The following is a 20,000-nucleotide window of genomic DNA, read 5'->3' on the forward strand; positions in this document are numbered from 1 at the left end:
GTTGCCACAACCAGTGAAGAACAAACACCATTGTAAATACAACCTATATTTATGTTGATTTATTTTCCCTTTTGTACTATTTGCACATCATTACTACACGGTATATAGACATAATATGACATTTGAAATGTCTTTATTCTTTTAACTTTTATGAGTGTAATGTTTACTGTTAGTTTTTATTATTTATTTCACTTTTGTTTATTATCTATTTCACTTGCTTTGGCAATTTAAACATATTTTCCCCATGCCAATAAAGCCCCTTAAATTGAAATTGAATTGAGAGTAGTAAGGATGAAAGAGAGAGAGAGAGAGAGAGAAATGAGGAAGTAAGGGTGAGAGAGGGATAAAGACAAAGAGAGGGGGAGAGAGAGAGATATACAATTTCACAAGAACAATAACAATTGAGCCATGCAGTCAAGTTGTCTGCCAGTGTTTATAGGATCAAGGGTCAGTTCCACAGACTGCCTTACAGTGATTACACGTTACTGGAATTCTCCAATTGTTTCCTTGTAACTCATAAGAAATGTATTGAACCAACATCAGCCTCATGCAATGTGATCAATAATTTCACAGAACTCTTAGATTCAAAACCTTTTCAGGTATAATACTGTAACTGTAGGTGCACTTGCTTTGTTTTGATTGAGGTGGGTTTTAATGTCATATTTGTAAATTATTTTAAATCAGATATCTCAGATGTATGAAGTAGTAATTAAACAATACGTTGGTGACAGTTATGTTTAAGACAGTTAGTTATTAACAATGAGTAGCGACAACTTTTGGTTTGAGGTTTGACACTTTTGTCAGCTTTCTTGTTTTGCTGTTTAAGACATCTATATTAGCATCTCATAATATACAGCATCTATAATGATGAAATATCTGAAAATACCCAGAATTTACCTCCTAAACACAAAAAAGTGACTTACCTGTTTATCTCTCACCCGCCTCTGTTGTGTTCATGGTACTACTGTTGGTCATACACACAGTAGATGCACTATAGTCTTGAAAGTGGACTTATACCGAAAGAAATCATAACATTTTACTGGAAGCCAAATATGTTTACAACCTGCCATAATTTAGGCTAGGCAGATATAGGTTAAGAGTGTAAAGGGTGGGCATGGTGCAAAGTTGCGTTACGCCAGCTGGCCTTACACAATGTAATAGACGCTGCCGTCCAACAGATGGCGACAAAGCACTTTGCTGTGACAGCTAAACATTTTTCCAAACGACAAAATTACACTTGTTCTTCTTGCCATACCGTAGAACTGGTACAAGCTGTCAACAACGTGTGTGGTTGTTAGATACATGTATTGATACTTGTAGTTAATCGATAAAAAAACGGATTCTGCAGCTAGCAAACATCTATTATTGAGCAGAGATGGAAGCGACTGAAAAAAATTATGCATGTAACAGTAGTGAGTTTAGAAGAAGCGAGTTATCAGACACAGAACTCGAGATTGTGGGACAACCCTACTCCATCTCGGTGCTCAAAGTAGGCTATTGTCTGTCCGAACAGGACGGTTCTTTTCGAGCAGACGGGACTATCACTCTTCTAACGGGACCTAGAACTATTCTAGTCGACACCGGAGGACCGTGGGACCGGGACTTTCTAGTGAAACGGCTGAAGGATAAGCGACTAGACCCGGGTGATATCAGCTTGGTGGTGGGAACACATGGCCACTCCGACCATGTTGGTAATCTGGGGCTGTTTCCAGGGGCAACAATAGTTGTGGGGTGTGACATCAGTGAGGGGGATAGGTACCTTCCTAACCAGCTGTCTGAGGGGCAACCCTATCCTATTGATGAACATGTGAGTCTGAAACTCATCTTTTGTTCAACCTAACTCAGTGTAATCATATTCAATAGTGTGTGTGTGTGTGTGTGTGTGTGTGTGTAACAGCCATATTCAATGATTTTCCATGCATATTCACCAGCACTTTACAGTGCATCATTTGCATGTTAGAATAGGTACTGCCTACCACTGTACTCTGAACCTCATTGCAATACCTTAATTTCTCCACCAGGTGTCAATAGTACCCACTCCAGGCCACACAGGGCGCGATGTGAGCCTTCTTGTGAAGGGAACCACAATGGGCACGGTGCTTGTTGCCGGGGACCTATTTGAGCGTTGCACTGATGACGACAGTTGGAGAGAACTGAGTGAGAATCCTGCAGTTCAAGAGGCCAGCCGACAGGAGGCGCTACGCACCTCTGATGTCATCATCCCGGGACACGGGTTGCCGTTCAGGATCCACATGGAGGAAGTGGATGGACGCTCCGGGTAGAAACTGCCCTGTTAGGCCCTTAGGCACAGATCAGTTTTAGCCTTTCTTTCTAACCGTAGCAATGTGGGGGAAGAAGTGCAAAACCTTAGATCAGTGGTTAGATATAACCACTGATGTGTACAGTGCATTCGGAAAGTATTCAGACCCCTTCCCTTTTTCCACATTTTGTTACGTTACAGCCTTATTATAAAATGTATTTTAAAAAAATCTCATCAATCTACACGCAATACCCCAAAATGACATCACGATACCCCATAATGACAAAGCAAAAACAGGTTTTAGACATTTTAGCAAATTGTTTGTAGAGCTCTGTGACAGGATTGTGTCGAGGCACAAATCTGGGGAAGGGTACAAAACATTTCTGCTGCATTGAAGATCTGCAAGAACACAGTGGCCTCCATCATTCTTAAATGGAAGAAGTTTGGTACTTCCAAGACTTCCTAGAGCTGGCCGCCTGGCCCAACTGAGCAATCTGGAGAGAAAGGCCTTGGTCAGGGTGGTGACCAAGAACCCAATTGTCACTCTGACAGAGCTCCAGTTCCTCTGTGTAGATGAGAGAACCTTCCAGAAGGACCACCATCTCCGCAGCACTCCACCAATCAGGCATTTATGGTAGAGTGGCCAGACAGAAGCCACTCCTCAGTAAAAGTCACATGACAGCCCGCTTGGAATTTTCCCAAAGGCACCTAAATGACTCTCAGACCATGTGAAACAAGATTCTCTGGTCTGATGAAACCAAGATTTAACTCTTTGCCCGGTGAAGCATGGTGGAGGTAGCATCATGCTGTGGGGATGTATTTCAGGCACTGGGAGACTAGTCAGGATTGAGGGAAAGATGAACGGAGCAAAGTGCATAGAGATCCTTGATGAAAACCTGCTCCAGACCGCTCAGGACCTCAGACTGGGGCGAAGGTTCACCTTCCAATAGGACAACGACCCTAAGCACACAGCCAAGACAATGCAGGACATGTCTCTGAATGTTCTTGAGTGGCCGAGCCAGAGCCCGGACTTGAACCTGAGTAAAGGGTCTGAATACTTACAGTACCAGTCAAAAGTTTGGACACACCTACTCATCCAAGGGTTTTTCTTTATTTTTACAATGTTTTACATTTTAGAATAATAGTGAAGACATCAAAACTATGAAATAACACATGGAATCATGTAGTAACAAATCCAAATATGTTTTATATTTCAGATTCTTCGAAGTAGCCACCCTTTGGCTTGATGACAGCTTTGCACACTCTTGGCATTCTCTCAACTAGCTTCATGAGGTAGTCACCTGGAAGGCATTTCAATTAATAAGTGTGCCTTGTTAAAAGTTAATTTGTAGAATTTCTTTCCTTAATGCTTTTGAGCCAATCAATTGTGTTGTGACAAGGTAGAGGTGGTATACAGAAGATAGCCCTATTTGGTAAAATACCTAGTCCATTACTTTAAGAAATGAAGGTCAGTCAATCCGGAACATTTCTTTTGAAGTTTCTTCAAGTGCAGTCGCAAAAACTCTCAAGCGCTCTGATGAAACTGGCTCTCATGAGGACCGCCACAGGAAAGGAAGACTGCGTGAATCATGCCTTCATGGTGAAATTGCTGCAAAGAAACCACTACTATTTTTTTATTTGTATTTAACTAGGCAAATCAGTTAAGAACAAATTCTTATTTACAGTGACGGCCTACCCCAGCCAAACCTTAACCCGGACGACGCTGGGCCAATTGTTCGCTACCCTATGGGACTCCCAATCACTGCCGGTTGTGATACAGCCTGGAATTGAACCAGGATCTGTCATGATACCTGAAGCACTGAGATACAGTGCCTTAGACCGCTGTGCCACTCGAGAGCCCGAGAAGAAGAAGAGACTTGCTTTGGCCAAGAAACACAAGCAATGGACATTAGACCAATGGAAATCTGTCCTTTGGTGTGATGAGTCCAAGTTTGAGATTTTTGGTTCCAACCGCTGTGTCTTTGTGAGATGCAGAGTAGTGGAACGGATGACCACCGCATGTGTGGTTACCACTGTGAAGCTTGGGGGAGGAGGTGTGATGGTGTGGGGGTGCTTTGCTGGTGACACTGTCAGTGATTTATTTAGAATTCAAGGCACACTTAATCAGCATGGCTACCACAGCATTCTGCGGCGATATGCCATGCTATCCTGTTTGCGCTTAGTGGGACTATCTCTTGTTTTTCAACAGGACAATGACCCAAAACACACCTCCAGGCTGTGTAAGGGCAATTTGACCAAGGAAAGTGATGGAGTGCTGCATCAGATGGCCTGGCCTCTACAATCACCCGACCTCAACCCAATTGAGATGGTTTGGGATGAGTTGGACCGCAGAATGAAGGAAAAGCAGCCAACAAGGGCTCAGCATATGTGGGAACTCCTTCAAAACTGTTGGAAAATCATTCCTCACGAAGCTGGTTGAGAGAATGCCAAGAGTGTGCAAAGCTGTCGTCAATGCAAAAGGTGGCTACTTTGAAGAATCTAAAATATATTTTGATTTGTTTAACACTTTTTTGGTTACTACGTGATCCCATATGTTTTATTTCATAGTTTTGATGTCTTCACTATTATTCTATAATGTAGAAAATAGTAAAAAATAAAGAAAATCCCTTGAATGAGTAGGTGTGTAAAATATTTGCAAAAATGTCTAAAAACCTGTTTTTTTTATGGGGTATTTGTGTGTAGACTGATGTAGACATTAATAAATGCATTTTTGTAGCTTCCAAAATCGTTCTTTTTTTTTACATTGGCTTAGGAATACCAAAATGGCTGTGCGGTGGCTCCAATACAACACCCCTGTCAGTCATCTACACATCATTGGGCGGTAACCTTATCGTCATCTCACAGTGACTGAATCTATGTCGGTACCTTCCACACACATACTCGACTCACACTCGACTCATACTGTATTGGCCATGTGAATTAGATGGTGTGCTACTGTGTGTCGGGACACAGTGACTGTCCACGGACCCAAACAAGATACTGTGGTACATCTAGCCGTGGTAAGAATCTCATCACACTAGTCTGCGGTATAAGGACAGTTGTCTGTGTTGATCACCTGTCTACTTTGCAAACGTGCCTCGAAATGAAACGTGTACATGGGATGTGCACGTCTCCTTGGGGCACGAAGAGGCTATGAATGATCATTCTGTGGTGGTAGACATATTTGAACCAAAGATACTGGTGTCCTTTATTCATCTGCTGTTGGAAATTCACCATAACACAAGGTATTGTCAATGAGTTGGTTCTTTCTTTCAGATGCTGAGGTTTACCATCTTGGGTTAAATGCTGTAACGTTTGTGTTGTTTTCTCTTTATACTCTATCACCACAGGTGACCGCTGGGGTCTAAAGGGCTTGGTAGAATGTAAGTGAATTCTAATAGGGGTCAATGTTGAGTGATTAAATTGGAGAGGAGTTCCCCCTTAGATCGGAGACAGCAGCAGAGCCCTACACAATAGCCTACAATAGTACACTATGATATATGGGCAGGTGTGGAAATGGGAAAAAGTCACTCTGGGAACCCCCCCACCCCCATTTTTTTATTTCTAGGAATCTATGTAAACAAAATAAAAATAATGATTCCACCCCTGACTAATGATGTCTGGGGTAAAGTTGTCTTGCCTAGGATGTTTATAGGATTTTTATAATGTTGGCTAGCCTTAAGCAAACACGCCTTTCATAGCACTCATTATGAAATCAAAACTGATTTGAATAATGAGGAAATCATAAAAAGCCATTGTGAACGTTAGTCAGGGGGCCTAAGGCAGGGGCCAGGGGCCATTCAATGGAACAGTGTTGCATAACTGGGATTTGTCAACGGTTAATATCAAGTGTCTTGGACTCAATAAAGTAATTACTTTTTCTTCATTTGTCACTAGGCTTCCCCGATTAACTAACTCAGCATTGTTCCTCCCTCTGAATCAGTATTAGCACTGTAATGATGGTGTAGAATAGAGTTCGCCAGTTTTGTAGTCCAAAAAAAATGAAACCTGTTTCGTTTAGACATTCCTATGGGGCAAATGAATGGGGAAAGAAGGGAGTTTTGGGATAAATGCTGAAAATAAGGTTAACAGGCTTAGGAGATATACGTTTTGTTCGATGAGATAATATCGCTCAAGTAACATGAGCTTTATGAATTATGAAGCATTTATGTGCTTATTTTGATTACATAAATGCTTCAACATTCACAAAAAGTGACATTAGCTGATGCAGATTAATCTCATAGAACAAAACGTGTAAGTTCTTCTAAGCCTGTGTTTACCTTCATTCATTTCCCCTTAGGCTTTGGCCAACGAGCCATGGTGGAGTTAGCCTCTGTTAGTTCCTACAAAAAGATGCCATTACTATTGCTTCCTAAACAAACACATGCCTTTTCATCAACTAGGTTACTGTATTACATACAGTGAGGGAAAAAAGTATTTGATCCCCTACTAATTTTGTACGTTTGCCCACTGACAAAGAAATGATCAGTCTATAATTTTAATGGTAGGTTTATTTGAACAGTGAGAGACAGAATAACAACAAAAAATCCAGAAAAACGCACGTAAAAAATGTTGTAAATTGATTTGCATTTTAATGAGGGAAATAAGTATTTGACCCCCTCTCAATCAGAAAGATTTCTGGCTCCCAGGTGTCTCTTATACAGGTAACGAGCTGAGATTAGGAGCACACTCTTAAAGGGAGTGCTCCTAATCTCAGTTTGTTACCTGTATAAAAGACACCTGTCCACAGAAGCAATCAATCAATCAGATTCCAAACTCTCCACCATGGCCAAGACCAAAGAGCTCTCCAAGGATGTCAGGGACAAGATTCTAGACCAACACAAGGCTGGAATGGGCTACAAGACCATCGCCAAGGAGCTTGGTGAGAGGGTGACAACAGTTGGTGCAATTATTCGCAAAGGGAAGAAACACAAAGGAACTGTCAACCTCCTTCGGCCTGGGGCTCCATGCAAGATCTCACCCCGTGGAGTTACAATGATCATGAGAACGGTGAGGAATCAGCCCAGAACTACACGGGAGGATCTTGTCAATGATCTCAAGGCAGCTGGGACCATAGTCACCAAGAAAACAATTGGTAACACACTACGCCGTGAAGGACTGAAATCCTGCAGCGCCCGCAAGGTCGCCCTGCTCAAGAAAGCACTTATACAGTGGGGCAAAAAAGTATTTAGTCAGCCACCAATTGTGCAAGTTCTCCCACTTAAAAATACGAGTGAGGCCTGTAATTTTCATCATAGGTACACTTCAACTATGACAGACAAAATGAGGAAAAAAAATCTTGAAAATCACATTGTAGGATTTTTAATGATTTTATTTGCAAATTGTGGTGGAAAATAAGTATTTGGTAAATAACAAAAGTTTATTTCAATACTTTGTTATATACCCTTTGTTGGCAATGACAGAGGTCAAACGTTTTCTGTAAGTCTTCACAAGGTTTTCACACACTGTTGCTGGTATTTTGGCCCATTCCCCCATGCAGATCTCATCTAGAGCAGTGATATTTTGGGGCTGTTGCTGGGCAACACAGACTTTCAACTCCCTCCAAAGATTCTCTATGGGGTTGAGATCTGGAGACTGGCTAGGCCACTCCAGGACCTTGAAATGCATCTTACGAAGCCACTCCTTCGTTGCCCGGGCGGTGTGTTTGGGATCATTGTCATGCTGAAAGACCCAGCCACGTTTCATCTTCAATGCCCTTGCTGATGGAAGGAGGTTTTCACTCAAAATCTCATGATACATGGCCCCATTAATTATTTCCTTTACACGGATCAGTCGTCCTGGTCCCTTTGCAGAAAAACAGCCCCAAAGCATGATGTTTCCACCCCCATGCTTCACAGTAGGTATGGTGTTCTTTGGATGCAACTCAGCATTCTTTGTCCTCCAAACACAACGAGTTGAATTTTTACCAAAAAGTTATATTTTGGTTTCATCTCACCATATGACATTCTCCTAATCTTCTTCTGGATCATCCAAATGCTCTCTAGCAAACTTCAGACGGGCCTGGACATGTACTGGCTTAAGCAGGGGGACACGTCTGGCACTGCAGGATTTGAGTCCCTGGCGGCGTAGTGTGTTACTGATGGTAGGCTTTGTTACTTTGGTTCCAGCTCTCTGCAGGTCATTCACTAGGTGTGGTTCTGGGATTTTTGCTCACCGTTCTTGTGATCATTTTGACCCCACGGGGTGAGATCTTGCGTGGAGCCCCAGATCGAGGGAGATTATCAGTGGTCTTGTGTGTCTTCCATTTCCTAATAATTGCTCCCACAGTTGATGTCCTCAAACAAAGCTGCTTACATATTGCAGATTCAGTCTTCCCAGCCTGGTGCAGGTCTACAATTTTGTTTCTGGTGTCCTTTGACAGCTCTTTGGTCTTGGCCATATTGGAGTTTGGAGTGTGACTGTTTGAGGTTGTGGACAGGTGTCTTTTATACTGATAAGTTCAAACAGGTTCCATTAATACAGGTAATGAGTGGAGGACAGAGGAGCCTCTTAAAGAAGAAGTTACAGGTCTGTGAGAGCCAGAAATCTTGCTTGTTTGTAGGTGACCAAATACTTATTTTCCACCATAATTTGCAAATAAATTCATTAAAAATCCTACAATGGGATTTTCCGGATTTTTGATGTTGATGTGTAACTATGATGAAAATTACAGGCCTCTCATCTTTTTAAGTGAGAGAACTTGCACAATTGGTGGCTGACAAAATACTTTTTTTGCCCCACTGTACATGCCCGTCTGAAGTTTGCCAATGACCATCTGAATGATTCAGAGGACAACTGGGTGAAAGTGTTGTGGTCAGATGAGACCAAAATGGAGCTCTTTGGCATCAACTCAACTCGCCGTGTGTGGAGGAGGAGGAATGCTGCCTATGACCCCAAGAACACCATCCCCACCATCAACATGGAGGTGGAAACATTATGCTTTGGGGGTGTTTTTCTGCTAAGGGGACAGGACAACTTCACCGCATCAAAGGGACAATGGACGGGGCCATGTACCGTCAAATCTTGGGTGAGAACCTCCTTCCCTCAGCCAGGGCATTGAAAATGGGTCGTGGATAGGTATTCCAGCATGACAATGACCCAAAACACACGATCAAGGCAACAAAGGAGTGGCTCAAGAAGAAGCAAATTATGTTCCTGGAGTGGCCTAGCCAGTCTCCAGACCTTAATCCCATAGAAAATCTGTGGAGGGTGCTGAAGGTTCGAGTTACCAAACGTCAGCCTCGAAACCTTAATGACTTGGAGAAGATCTGCAAAGAGGAGTGGGACAAAATCCCTCCTGAGATGTGTGCAAACCTGGTGGCCTACTACAAGAAACGTCTGACCTCTGTGATTGCCAACAAGGGTTTTGCCACCAAGTACTAAGTCATGTTTTGCAGAGGGGTCAAATACTTATTTCCCTCATTAAAATGCAAATCAATTTATAACATTTTTGACATGTGTTTTTCTGGATTTTTTTGTTGTTATTCTGTCTCTCACTGTTCAAATAAACCTACCATTAAAATGATAGACTGATCATTTCTTTGTCAGTGGGCAAACGTACAAAATCAGCAGGGGATCAAATACTTTTTTCCCTCACTGTAGATGGACCAACTACTCTGACATATACCTCAATAGCCTATTTATTAGGCCTAGTAGATGCGTTCCTCATTGCATTGGTAAATGTAGGCTACAGATTCACAGCTGTGACAGTACATCTAGAGATTTTCAAATCATCCACCTCCACTCAAGTTAGGAGATGTGCATGACTGAACCAAAAAGCCTTATAGAGTTCAATGACATGACACTCAAGCCGCTCCTTGACCCCTCTAACAATGCAACATGTCACTCATTTACTGTAAGTCCTGTGAATCTTTTTAATCTTGTCTATGTTACTCAAAACCACTTCATATTTTCACTCAAGCACCCATTCAGTGCACTGGAGTGGCACTGGAGGGGCCTTAATCTTAGACTTAGTTATTCATTCAGGGGGTCCTGCTGCTTGTGCAATATCACTACTGGTGTTGTGATTGTTGTTGTAGTCTTCACAAGGCCCTGTTTGTTGCCGTAGTGATCTCACACCAATGCAAGAGCCGTAGATCCTATGTGTTCTATTTAACTCTGTGGTTAGAACCATAGAATGAATTCAAATCTGAATTCTATGGGTTCAGCACTCTCACTAACTAACTGTGCAAGGCCTCAGACGTTTCTGAAACCCCACCAGCAACGTAGTCTGGATAATAATAAGTTATAGACCACTTTTTATTACATAAAGAATCTCAAAGTGGAATCTCAAGAATCTCAAACGTTTTGTTCCAGCTGAAGCCAGTTTTCTCTGTCGTTGTTCTGCCAAACACGATAACCTCACATGAGTTGGCTAAATCAGAAACACACAGTCTGAAATCCAGGTAACTTCCAACATCATCTAAATCAGGGCTCTCCAACCCTGTACCTGGAGAGCTACCCTCCAGTAGGTTTTAACTCCAACCCTGTTCTTGGAGAGCTACCCTCCTGTAGGTTTTAACTCCAACCCTATTCCTGGAGAGCTACCCTCCTGTAGGTTTTAACTCCAACCCTATTCCTGGAGAGCTTCCCTCCTGTAGGTTTCAACTCCCAACCCTGTTCCCAGAGAGCTACCCTCCTGTTGGTTTTAACTCCAACCCTATTCCTGGAGAGCTACCCTCCTGTAGGTTTTAACTCCAACCCTATTCCTGGAGAGCTACCCTCCTGTAGGTTTTAACTCCAACCCTGTTCTAGGAGAGCTACCCTCCTGTAGGTTTTCGCTCCAACTCCAGTTGTAACTAACCTGATTGATTTTATCAATTAGCTAATTATTAAGTCAGGTGTGCTAGATTAGGGTTGGGGTGAAAACCTACAGGATGGTAGCTCTCCAGGAACAGCGTTGGACTGCCCAGATCCAAATGATCAATACATCCTGAAAGTTAGATAACCGTTAATGATCAAATGAATATTCGTCACAGGATGTGTGCGTACTTTACAGGCTTGTGCTTTAATTAATGTTATACAATGGGTGGTTTGGAATTCCCATTATTAGAGTCTATCCTGCCCCTTGATATAATAGATAACATACACATGGCCAGTACTCATAACATTTGCCATTGTTTACATCGTTACCTAGCAACGCACAACTACGACTACTAGCAGTTTCTAAACAACTACTTTTACCATTATTACTGCTATTACTACTATTACTACTACTATTATTACTACTACTATTATTACTGTTACTACTATTACTACCACTATTACTGCTATTACTACTATTACTGTTAGTACTATTACTACTATCTCTACTACTACTACTGCTACTATTACTAATATTACTACTTTTACTACTGTCACAATATTTTTCAATACTATAGCTTTGACCAATTCCCCCTAGGTTGTAAAGCTAGGGTTAATAAGAATTAGGCAAAGACTCAGATTCTGCAAAAGGTTTGTTGTAGTTTATTCATGAGAGCTCTCCAAAGTCAACCAAAATTTGAACAGTCTTTATAACCCCCTCTACGCACACACACACACACACAGGTTTATCACTTTTCTACCAGCCTTGGAAGTTTCTCGCTGTTCTCTCCTCTCCTCCCTAGATTAGAGAGGCCTTGGAAGTGATAAACAACAGGCCCTCTTGTTGTCAGCTTTTTCAGAGTTATCATGTGCAGTCCACCAGCCTCTGTTTTCTCCCTCTTACACACACACACATACATTATTAGAATTATAGTATTATATGTTTCAGGGTAGAATTCTTTAGTCATTACGTTAAACCGTCTCCTCCCTTTACTACTATTACTACTTTTACTACTATTACTACTTTTACTACTGTCATGACGTTGCCCTCTTTGGGTACAGCAAGCCCCATCCCCCTCTCCCTGTCTCCTACACACAGGCTACTGTGGTCAGAGAGAGGTCGTAAATTCCTGGAGGAGATTATCTCCTCATGGCCACAGTATAGAGATAGAGTGAATTTTCATAGAGAACAAAGGAATTTCTTCCACCTTACAGAACTTGAGGTCCGAACAACATTTATGTTCTGGAGAAGGTATAAAAGTTAGGTGTAGAATCCAGCTACGAACTGGTCTGTTTGGTACAATTTTGTGACACTCATGAGAGACAATACGGTCACATTACCATAACGCTGTTTATATAATAGCCTCAGATATGAGGTTTACATCTAATTGTTGTATAAGATGAATGAGTGAAGATGATACTGTTTGTAAAATTGTGTAATGTGATTTAGCGGGATAATTTTCGTCAACATCCTCTGAATTGCATTACCAAATTAAATTACTAAAAATATTTTATATTCATGAAATCACAAGTGCAATTTTTCAAAACACAGCTTAGCTTATTGTTAATCCACTTGGTGTGTCAGATATCAAAAAAGTTTTACAGCTAAAGCAAACCAAGCGTTTATGTAAGGACATCTCTCTCAGCAGACAAAACATTACAAACAGCTAGCAGCAAAGTAGATTGGTCACGAAAGTCAGAAAAGCAATAAAATGAATCGCTTACCTTTGATGATCATCGGATGTTTGCACTCACGAGACTCCCAGTTACGCAATAAATGTTCCATAAAGATTTTTTTTATATCCAAAATACCTCCATTTGGTTGGCGCATTTTGTTCAGAAATCCACAGGCTCGAGCGGTCACGACGGGGCAGATGAAAATTCCAAATAGTATCCATAAAGTTCGTAGAAACATGTCAAATGTTTTTTATAATCAATCCTCAGGTTGTTTTTACAATAAATAATCAATAATATTTCAACCGGACCATATCTTTTTCAATAGGAGAGAGAGAGAAAATGTCTGCTCCAAGCTGTTGCGCATGCAAAACTCTGCTGGCACCCAGCCATACAATGACACGATGTGATCGTTCTCGCTCATTTTTCAGAATAAAAGGCTGAAACTATGTCTGAAGACTGTTCACACCATGTGGAAGCCATAGAGAAATTAATCTGGTTGATATCCTTTGAAATGGAGGGAAGGCATGCAATGGAACAGGGAGCTTTCAAAATAAGAGGCACTTCCTAGTTGGATTTTCCTCAGGTTTTCGCCTACAATATCAGTTCTGTTATACTCACAGACAATATTTTGACAGTTTTGGAAACTTTAGACTATTTTCTATCTTAATCTGACAGTTATATGCATATTCTAGCTTCTGGGCCTGAGAAATAGGCAGTTTAATTTAGGTACGTTTTTCATCCAAACATCAAAATACTGCCCCCTACACTCAACAGGTTAATGAAGGAAACTCCAATTCCCTTTTGAGTTTAACTAAATCTGAGGACCGCCCATGAGCCCAGTTCGGACCTGAGTCATGAGACGGCCTTTTTCTGCTCTCCCGAATAAAACCCCCACTTTGAGAATTTCTCAACAGACCATGTTTCCCTCAATTACGAGAGGACAAAGGTTGCAGACCAGCTTACCTTGATAACAAGAGGGCCAAGGTTTGAGTAGATGGCTGAATCTTTTAACCATACCACGTGGTTAAACTCTTAGACTATCGATACCGACAGAATAAGAACAAGTCTTTTGATATTAATTACTAGTCTGCAGCTAGGAATTCGGTATCATTGAACGCGAAGACCGACAACCGCTGAAACATCTATCCATAACAACATGAATGAATGTCACTCTGAACTATTGCAATGATTGCAATTGTTCATGTGAGCGGTCATGTGCAAAGGATTAGTATTTCAATTGTTATAATTATCAACTGTGTCTTATCTCATTCGACCCCCACTTCCCTTTTGTACACCAACCCACGATGCCGGTTTATCCCACTAGGGAAACTCCGTTATCACTTCCTTGTAACTATCTACTGTTTGTTTATGCATTTCTGTGAATTACTTAGTTAGTAATTAAATTATTTAAGACAATTGATGTATGGATGACTCATAGTGAAGACTGGGTTCGTTCAGATAACCAAGAATTTACAACGTGTGGTATGAGACTAACTTGAGGTAAATAATAATTCATTAATTCGAAGACTAATTGATAAGATACAAAAATATCTGAAGAGTTATATTATGAAAATTATAACTTTGTAATCTGAAAATTTTCCTTGGTGCCCCGACTTCCTAGTAAATTACATTTACCTGATTAGTTAATTACAGAGAATCTTTGATAAAAACTAAAAGTCTTCAGTTAATGATAGTAAAGACACGACACTACTATTACTACTTTTACTATTACTACTGTTATTATTACTATTATTACTACTTTTACAACTGGTATTACTACTACTACTACTATTACTACTTTTACTACTTTTACTATTACTACTTTTACTATTACTACTTGTATTATTGCTACGATTACTACTGCTATTACTACTATTACTACTACTACTTTTACTACTATTACTACTACTTTTACTATTACTACTATTACTACTACTTTTACTACTACTACTATTACTACTATTACTATTACTACTATTACTACGTTTACTGCTATTACTACTAGCTAGGCAAGTCGTTGTATTTTAAGTCTTAAAATCAAAGCTAAGATGTTTTTTGGTTGGAATTGCAGGATGTATTTAGTTTGAGAATTTAGACATGAGCTAGAAACTTTGACAGACTGTTTTCGCTTCATCTCGTGGATATAAACACACACAGCCATGATACAAATGTCACAATACCTGGCCTCATGTACTTTTGGTTAATTCAAGTTAGGTCATCAAGTTATTAATAAATATACCTTGTGTCCTGATCTGCCATCACCTTTACTGTCCCACATGCATTACCTAACCAAACCACACCCAGTCTCTAGTTCCAATTTCATAGAGCTGGAGTATCTACCTGTACAAAGATCACTGCACCACATCAACAACGACCTTCAACAAAGATAATAGGGTGCTATTTGGGTAGCAGTACTGGTCAAAAGTAGTGCACCATAAAGTGAATGGGGTGCTATTTGGCTTTACATCCATAAACAGTGTTTTCCTGTGTTGCGAAGACGAGAGGGTGGTTTAAAAACGCTCCCAGGTGATATCTGGATGCCTGATGAAGACCTAAGGGTGGAAACGTTGTGTCGATAAGATCACCTGGGAGCGTGCAGCGTTTTCCTTTTTATTCTTCAAGAGTTCACCGAGAACTACAGCACCTGCAAAAAAAAAGTACCTGGATGTGCATTTGTTCTTCAGCTTCTGGTGACTAACGTAAATGTGCAGATATGTCAGGTGTTTAAAAGTGGCCATAAAGAGTGACATTTGACAGTTTCTGTCTGTTACCATGGTACAATGTTATTACATATTGTAGTGACCTTAACTAATTGATGTCACCAGGCAGGCCAAAACAGGCAAACATTTCAGACAGCCTTTAAAAATAGCTCTTACACTAAAAGGGCATTACCATCACTTTCACATCTTCACAGTATTATTCCAACTTCATAGTGTAGAAATATACATTCAGTGGCCATTTTATTAGGTACACCCATCTAGCACTGGGACCCCTGTTTGCCACCAGAACAGCCTGAATTATTTGGGGCGTGGAAGGCAGGATAGGATGAGTCCATGGACTAATGCTGCTTACGCCAAATCCTGACTCAGTATGACGCAACAGGAACCAGGATTTGCCAGACCAGCAATGTTTTTCCACTCCTCAATGGTCCAGTGTTGGTGATCTGGAGACGCTTTTTCTTGTTTTTAGCTGATAGGAGTGGAGCCCGATGTGGTCCACAGGAGGTTGGTGGCACCTTAATTGGGGAGGACGGGCTTGTGGTAATGGCTGAAGCGGAAAAGTGGAACGGTATCAAATGCATCAAACACATGGTTTCCATGTTTCACAATCTCTGGCGGCGAGGAGACTGAACCCTCGCCAGGCAAGGTGGGCTACGTTCTTTACCCGTTTTGTTTTCACCCTATCCTACAGACCAGGTTCCCAGAACGCTAAGCCAGACGCACTATCCCGGATGTATGACACAGAGGAGCGGTCCATGGATCACACTCCCCTACTTCCGGCCTCTTGCCTGGTGGCACCGGTGGTGTGGGAGCTGGACGCGGACATTGAGCGGGCGTTACGCACAGAGCCCACTCCTCCCCAGTGTCCAGCTGGGCGCCTGTATGTTCTGTCTGCTGTCCGCGACCGTTTGATCTATTGGGCCCACACGTCACCCTCCTCTGGTCACCCTGGCATCGGTCTGACGGTGCGTTGCCTTAGTGGAAAGTGCTGGTGGCCCACCTTGGCCAAGGACGTGAGGGATTATGTTTCCTCCTGCTTGGTGTGCGCCCAGTGCAAGGCTCACAGGCACCTGCCCAGAGGGAAATTACAACCCCTTCCCGTTCCACAACGGCCATGGTTGCACCTGTCGGTGGACTTCCTGACGGATCTTCCTCCCTCACAGGGCAACACCACAATACTGGTCGTTGTGGCACGTTTTTCTAAGTCCTGCCGTCTCCTCCCTTTGCCCGGTCTCCCTACGGCCCTACAGACTGCGGAGGCCCTGTTCACTCATGTCTTCCGGCACTACGGGTGGCTGAGGACATAGTCTCTGATCGAGGTCCCCAGTTCACGTCCAGGGTCTAGAGAGTGTTCATGGAACATCTGGGGGTCTCGGTCAGCCTAACTTCAGGTTTTCACCCCGAGAGTAACGGGCAGGTGGAGAGATTAAACCAGGATGTGGGTAGGTTTCTACGGTCATATTTCCAGGACCGGCCGGGGGAGTGGGCGGCGTTCATCCCCTGGGCATAGATGGCCCAAAACTCACTCCGCCACTCCTCCACTAACCTCTCTCCTTTCCAGTGCATACTGGGGTATCAGCTGGTTCTGGCATCGTGGCATCAGAGCCAGATCGATGCTCCTGCGGTGGACGAATGGTTAAATCGCTCGGAGGAGACCTGGGACGCCGCCCATGTGTACCTACAATGGGCTTTGAGGCGGCAAAGAGAGGGCGCTGACTGCCACCACAGCGAGGCCCCGGTGTTCGCACCGGGGGACCGGGTCTGGCTCTCAACCCGAAACCTGCCCCTCCGCCTGCCCTGTCGGAAGCTGGGTCCGCGGTTTGTGGGGCCATTTAAAGTCCTGAGGCGACTGAACGAGGTATGCTACAGGTTACAGCTTCCCCCAGATTATCATATTAATCCCTCGTTCCATGTGTCTCTCCTCAGGCTGGTGGTGGCTGGTCCACTCCAGGAATCTGGACATCGAGAGGGCCCCGGCGTATGCTGTTCGAGCTATCCTGGACTCGAGGCGTCGGGCAAGGGGCCCTCAGTACCTCGTGGAGTGGGAGGGGTACGGTCCGTAGGAGAGATGCTGTGTGCCGGTGGAGGACGTCCTGGACCCTTCGTTGCTGCGCCTCATCCTCCGGGTCATCCCAGAGGTCGGTGTCGGCGCACTGATGGAGCCGCGCGTCAAGCTGAGGGTACTGTCATGACTTCCGACGAAGTCGGTCCCTCTCCTTGTTCTGGTGGCGTTCGGCGGTCGACGTCACCGGCCTTCTAGCCACCGCCGATACACTTTTAATGTTCCATTTGTTTTGTCTTTGTTTTACACCCCTGATTTCAATCCCACAATTACTGTTTCATTATTTAACCCTCTGTTCCCCCATGTTTATTTGTGAGTGATTGTTTATTGTATTTTCGGTCTGTCATGGTGTGCGTGTATTTTGTTACTTTGTATATTTGACATTTTGAGTAAAAAAAGCTACACATAGGACCCATTACACATCTGCATTGGACCATTGCATCACGAACCTGCTACAATATCTTGAGAGCCCGTGCAACTGAGCAATTTGCATACCTACCCAACATAAACTTAATATTTATTTCTGAAATATTTATTTATCTATATAGGATCACTGTACTTAATTATTGTAAATTACACCAATAATTAAGAAAATAAAAATGTAAAAACTTTTTTTTAATATGCAATTTTGTTTTGATGACATCATTCCCTTTAGTGTGGGTTTGTGTTAAAACACATGCTAGCTTTACAGAGTTCTCTATACGTATGTGCGTGTGTGTGTGTATACTCTAACTGATGGAATGGGTGTGGATGCTAATTGGATTATAGATTAACAGGATAGCTCTATACTGTATGACTCACTGTGTGTGTGTGTGAGTCCAATCACTGTACTGACAGGAGAGTGAAGGTCAAAGGTTATTTCAAGGTTTTGATTTCAGTCACAAAAAAGTTACCAAAGACCAACTATGAGCTCTATGTCAGAATTTCAGTTAGGATGACAGCTAAAACAATGTTGTTCCATAATTATAAGATGAATTTGTTTGCTTTGTAAAATGTAGTGTTAAAGATGTTTGTACAGTATTTATTCAAATAGCTGTTCAAATACAAAAGGGACATTTTGATCGTTCCAGGCCTAGCTACATGGTCTGTAACCTGAATGTCTGATGTGCATTTATGTGAGAAATCAGCGTATACGCCTAGGTGTTGAATGTACATGTTCCCATGGAGACAGCAACCTTACCTTGGTCTCTCTTGACCTCTTGGTTGGCCAATCCAAGCGGTCTATTATGTGTTCAGATGGTGACGAAACATACATATGTACAAAAAGGCAAGATACCAAAGGCATGCCCAAACTAAACAGTAAAAAACCAACCAGCAGCCTCTCCAAGCTGGCACACTGACTGACGATCACCTTAACTGGCAGAACCTGATGGGTTGATCAACCAGGTTCAGCAGCTGGACAAGGTGAGTAGTGTGGAAGTGTAACTTGGATATTGTGTTTGTCTATCTCCCAACATGAACCTAAGTTACCGTATCCAACGAAAGTCAAACATAAGAAGAGAGAACTGAATAGAACAGGAAAACCTGCTGGGGGGACCAAAGTCGTTAATCAAAGTATTTCCAGTTCCTTTTTTTACACCTTAATATGGCCGTAACTGTTGAATCATTTCTCAAATGTTACACACTCCAGACAATCTTACTCCCCATTCTCGAAAGAGGATCAGAGGGGAGAAGGAAATCAGTAGAGGGGAATAGTAGTGGTCAGACAGATGAAAAGAGAGGGTAAGAAAGACCGATACAGAACAGTTTACAGAGAGACAGAGTTGTTTAGTTTATTAGGTTCTCCATTATCTACTGCACATGCAGCAGCTACTCTTCCTGGGGTCCACATAAAACGTAGAAATACATGACAAAGTACAGAACAGTAATAGACAACATAAGATATTACATTAAAATTAAATGGGAGTTATATTTAGGAAAGACAACAAAAATACTATTTACACACTATTCATATACTGTTTTCATATTGTTATATAGAGTACAGTTAAATAAGAGCTTTAGAAAGAGGAGAGGCACTGTGATGCAATATGTTTTTTTATCTGTTTTTTCAAGCTAAACCTGAGTAACCTCTAGTGACAGAGCATTCCACCATGACATGGCTCTATACATAACTGAGTAACCTCTAGTGGCAGAGCATTCCACCATGACATGGCTCTATACATAACTGAGTAACCTATAGTGGCAGAGCATTCCACCATGACATGGCTCTATACATAACTGAGTAACCTCTAGTGGCAGAGCATTCCACCATGACATGGCTCTATACATAACTGAGTAACCTCTAGTGGCAGAGCATTCCACCATGACATGGCTCTATACATAACTGAGTAACCTCTGGTGGCAGAGCATTCCACCATGACATGGCTCTATACATAACTGAGTAACCTCTAGTGACAGAGCATTCCATAATGACATGGCTCTATACATAACTGAGTAACCTATAGTGGCAGAGCATTCCACCATGACATGGCTCTATACA

The 20,000-nt window shown here is 42.2% G+C and overlaps 1 protein-coding gene across 1 annotated transcript; it reads left to right on the forward strand.

The window, feature by feature from the left end:
- Positions 1-1,258: 1,258 nt before the first annotated feature.
- Positions 1,259-18,139, forward strand: mblac1 (metallo-beta-lactamase domain containing 1). The gene is made up of 3 exons (XM_021614676.2): positions 1,259-1,807; positions 2,022-2,278; positions 17,386-18,139. Exons 1-3 carry the CDS (start codon positions 1,376-1,378, stop codon positions 17,717-17,719), a joined length of 1,023 nt encoding a protein of 340 aa, XP_021470351.2. The 5' UTR covers positions 1,259-1,375; the 3' UTR covers positions 17,720-18,139.
- The last annotated feature ends 1,861 nt before the right edge of the window (positions 18,140-20,000 follow it).

Source organism: Oncorhynchus mykiss, chromosome 9 (assembly GCF_013265735.2).
Source record: "Oncorhynchus mykiss isolate Arlee chromosome 9, USDA_OmykA_1.1, whole genome shotgun sequence".
NCBI classification, from domain to species: domain Eukaryota; kingdom Metazoa; phylum Chordata; class Actinopteri; order Salmoniformes; family Salmonidae; genus Oncorhynchus; species Oncorhynchus mykiss.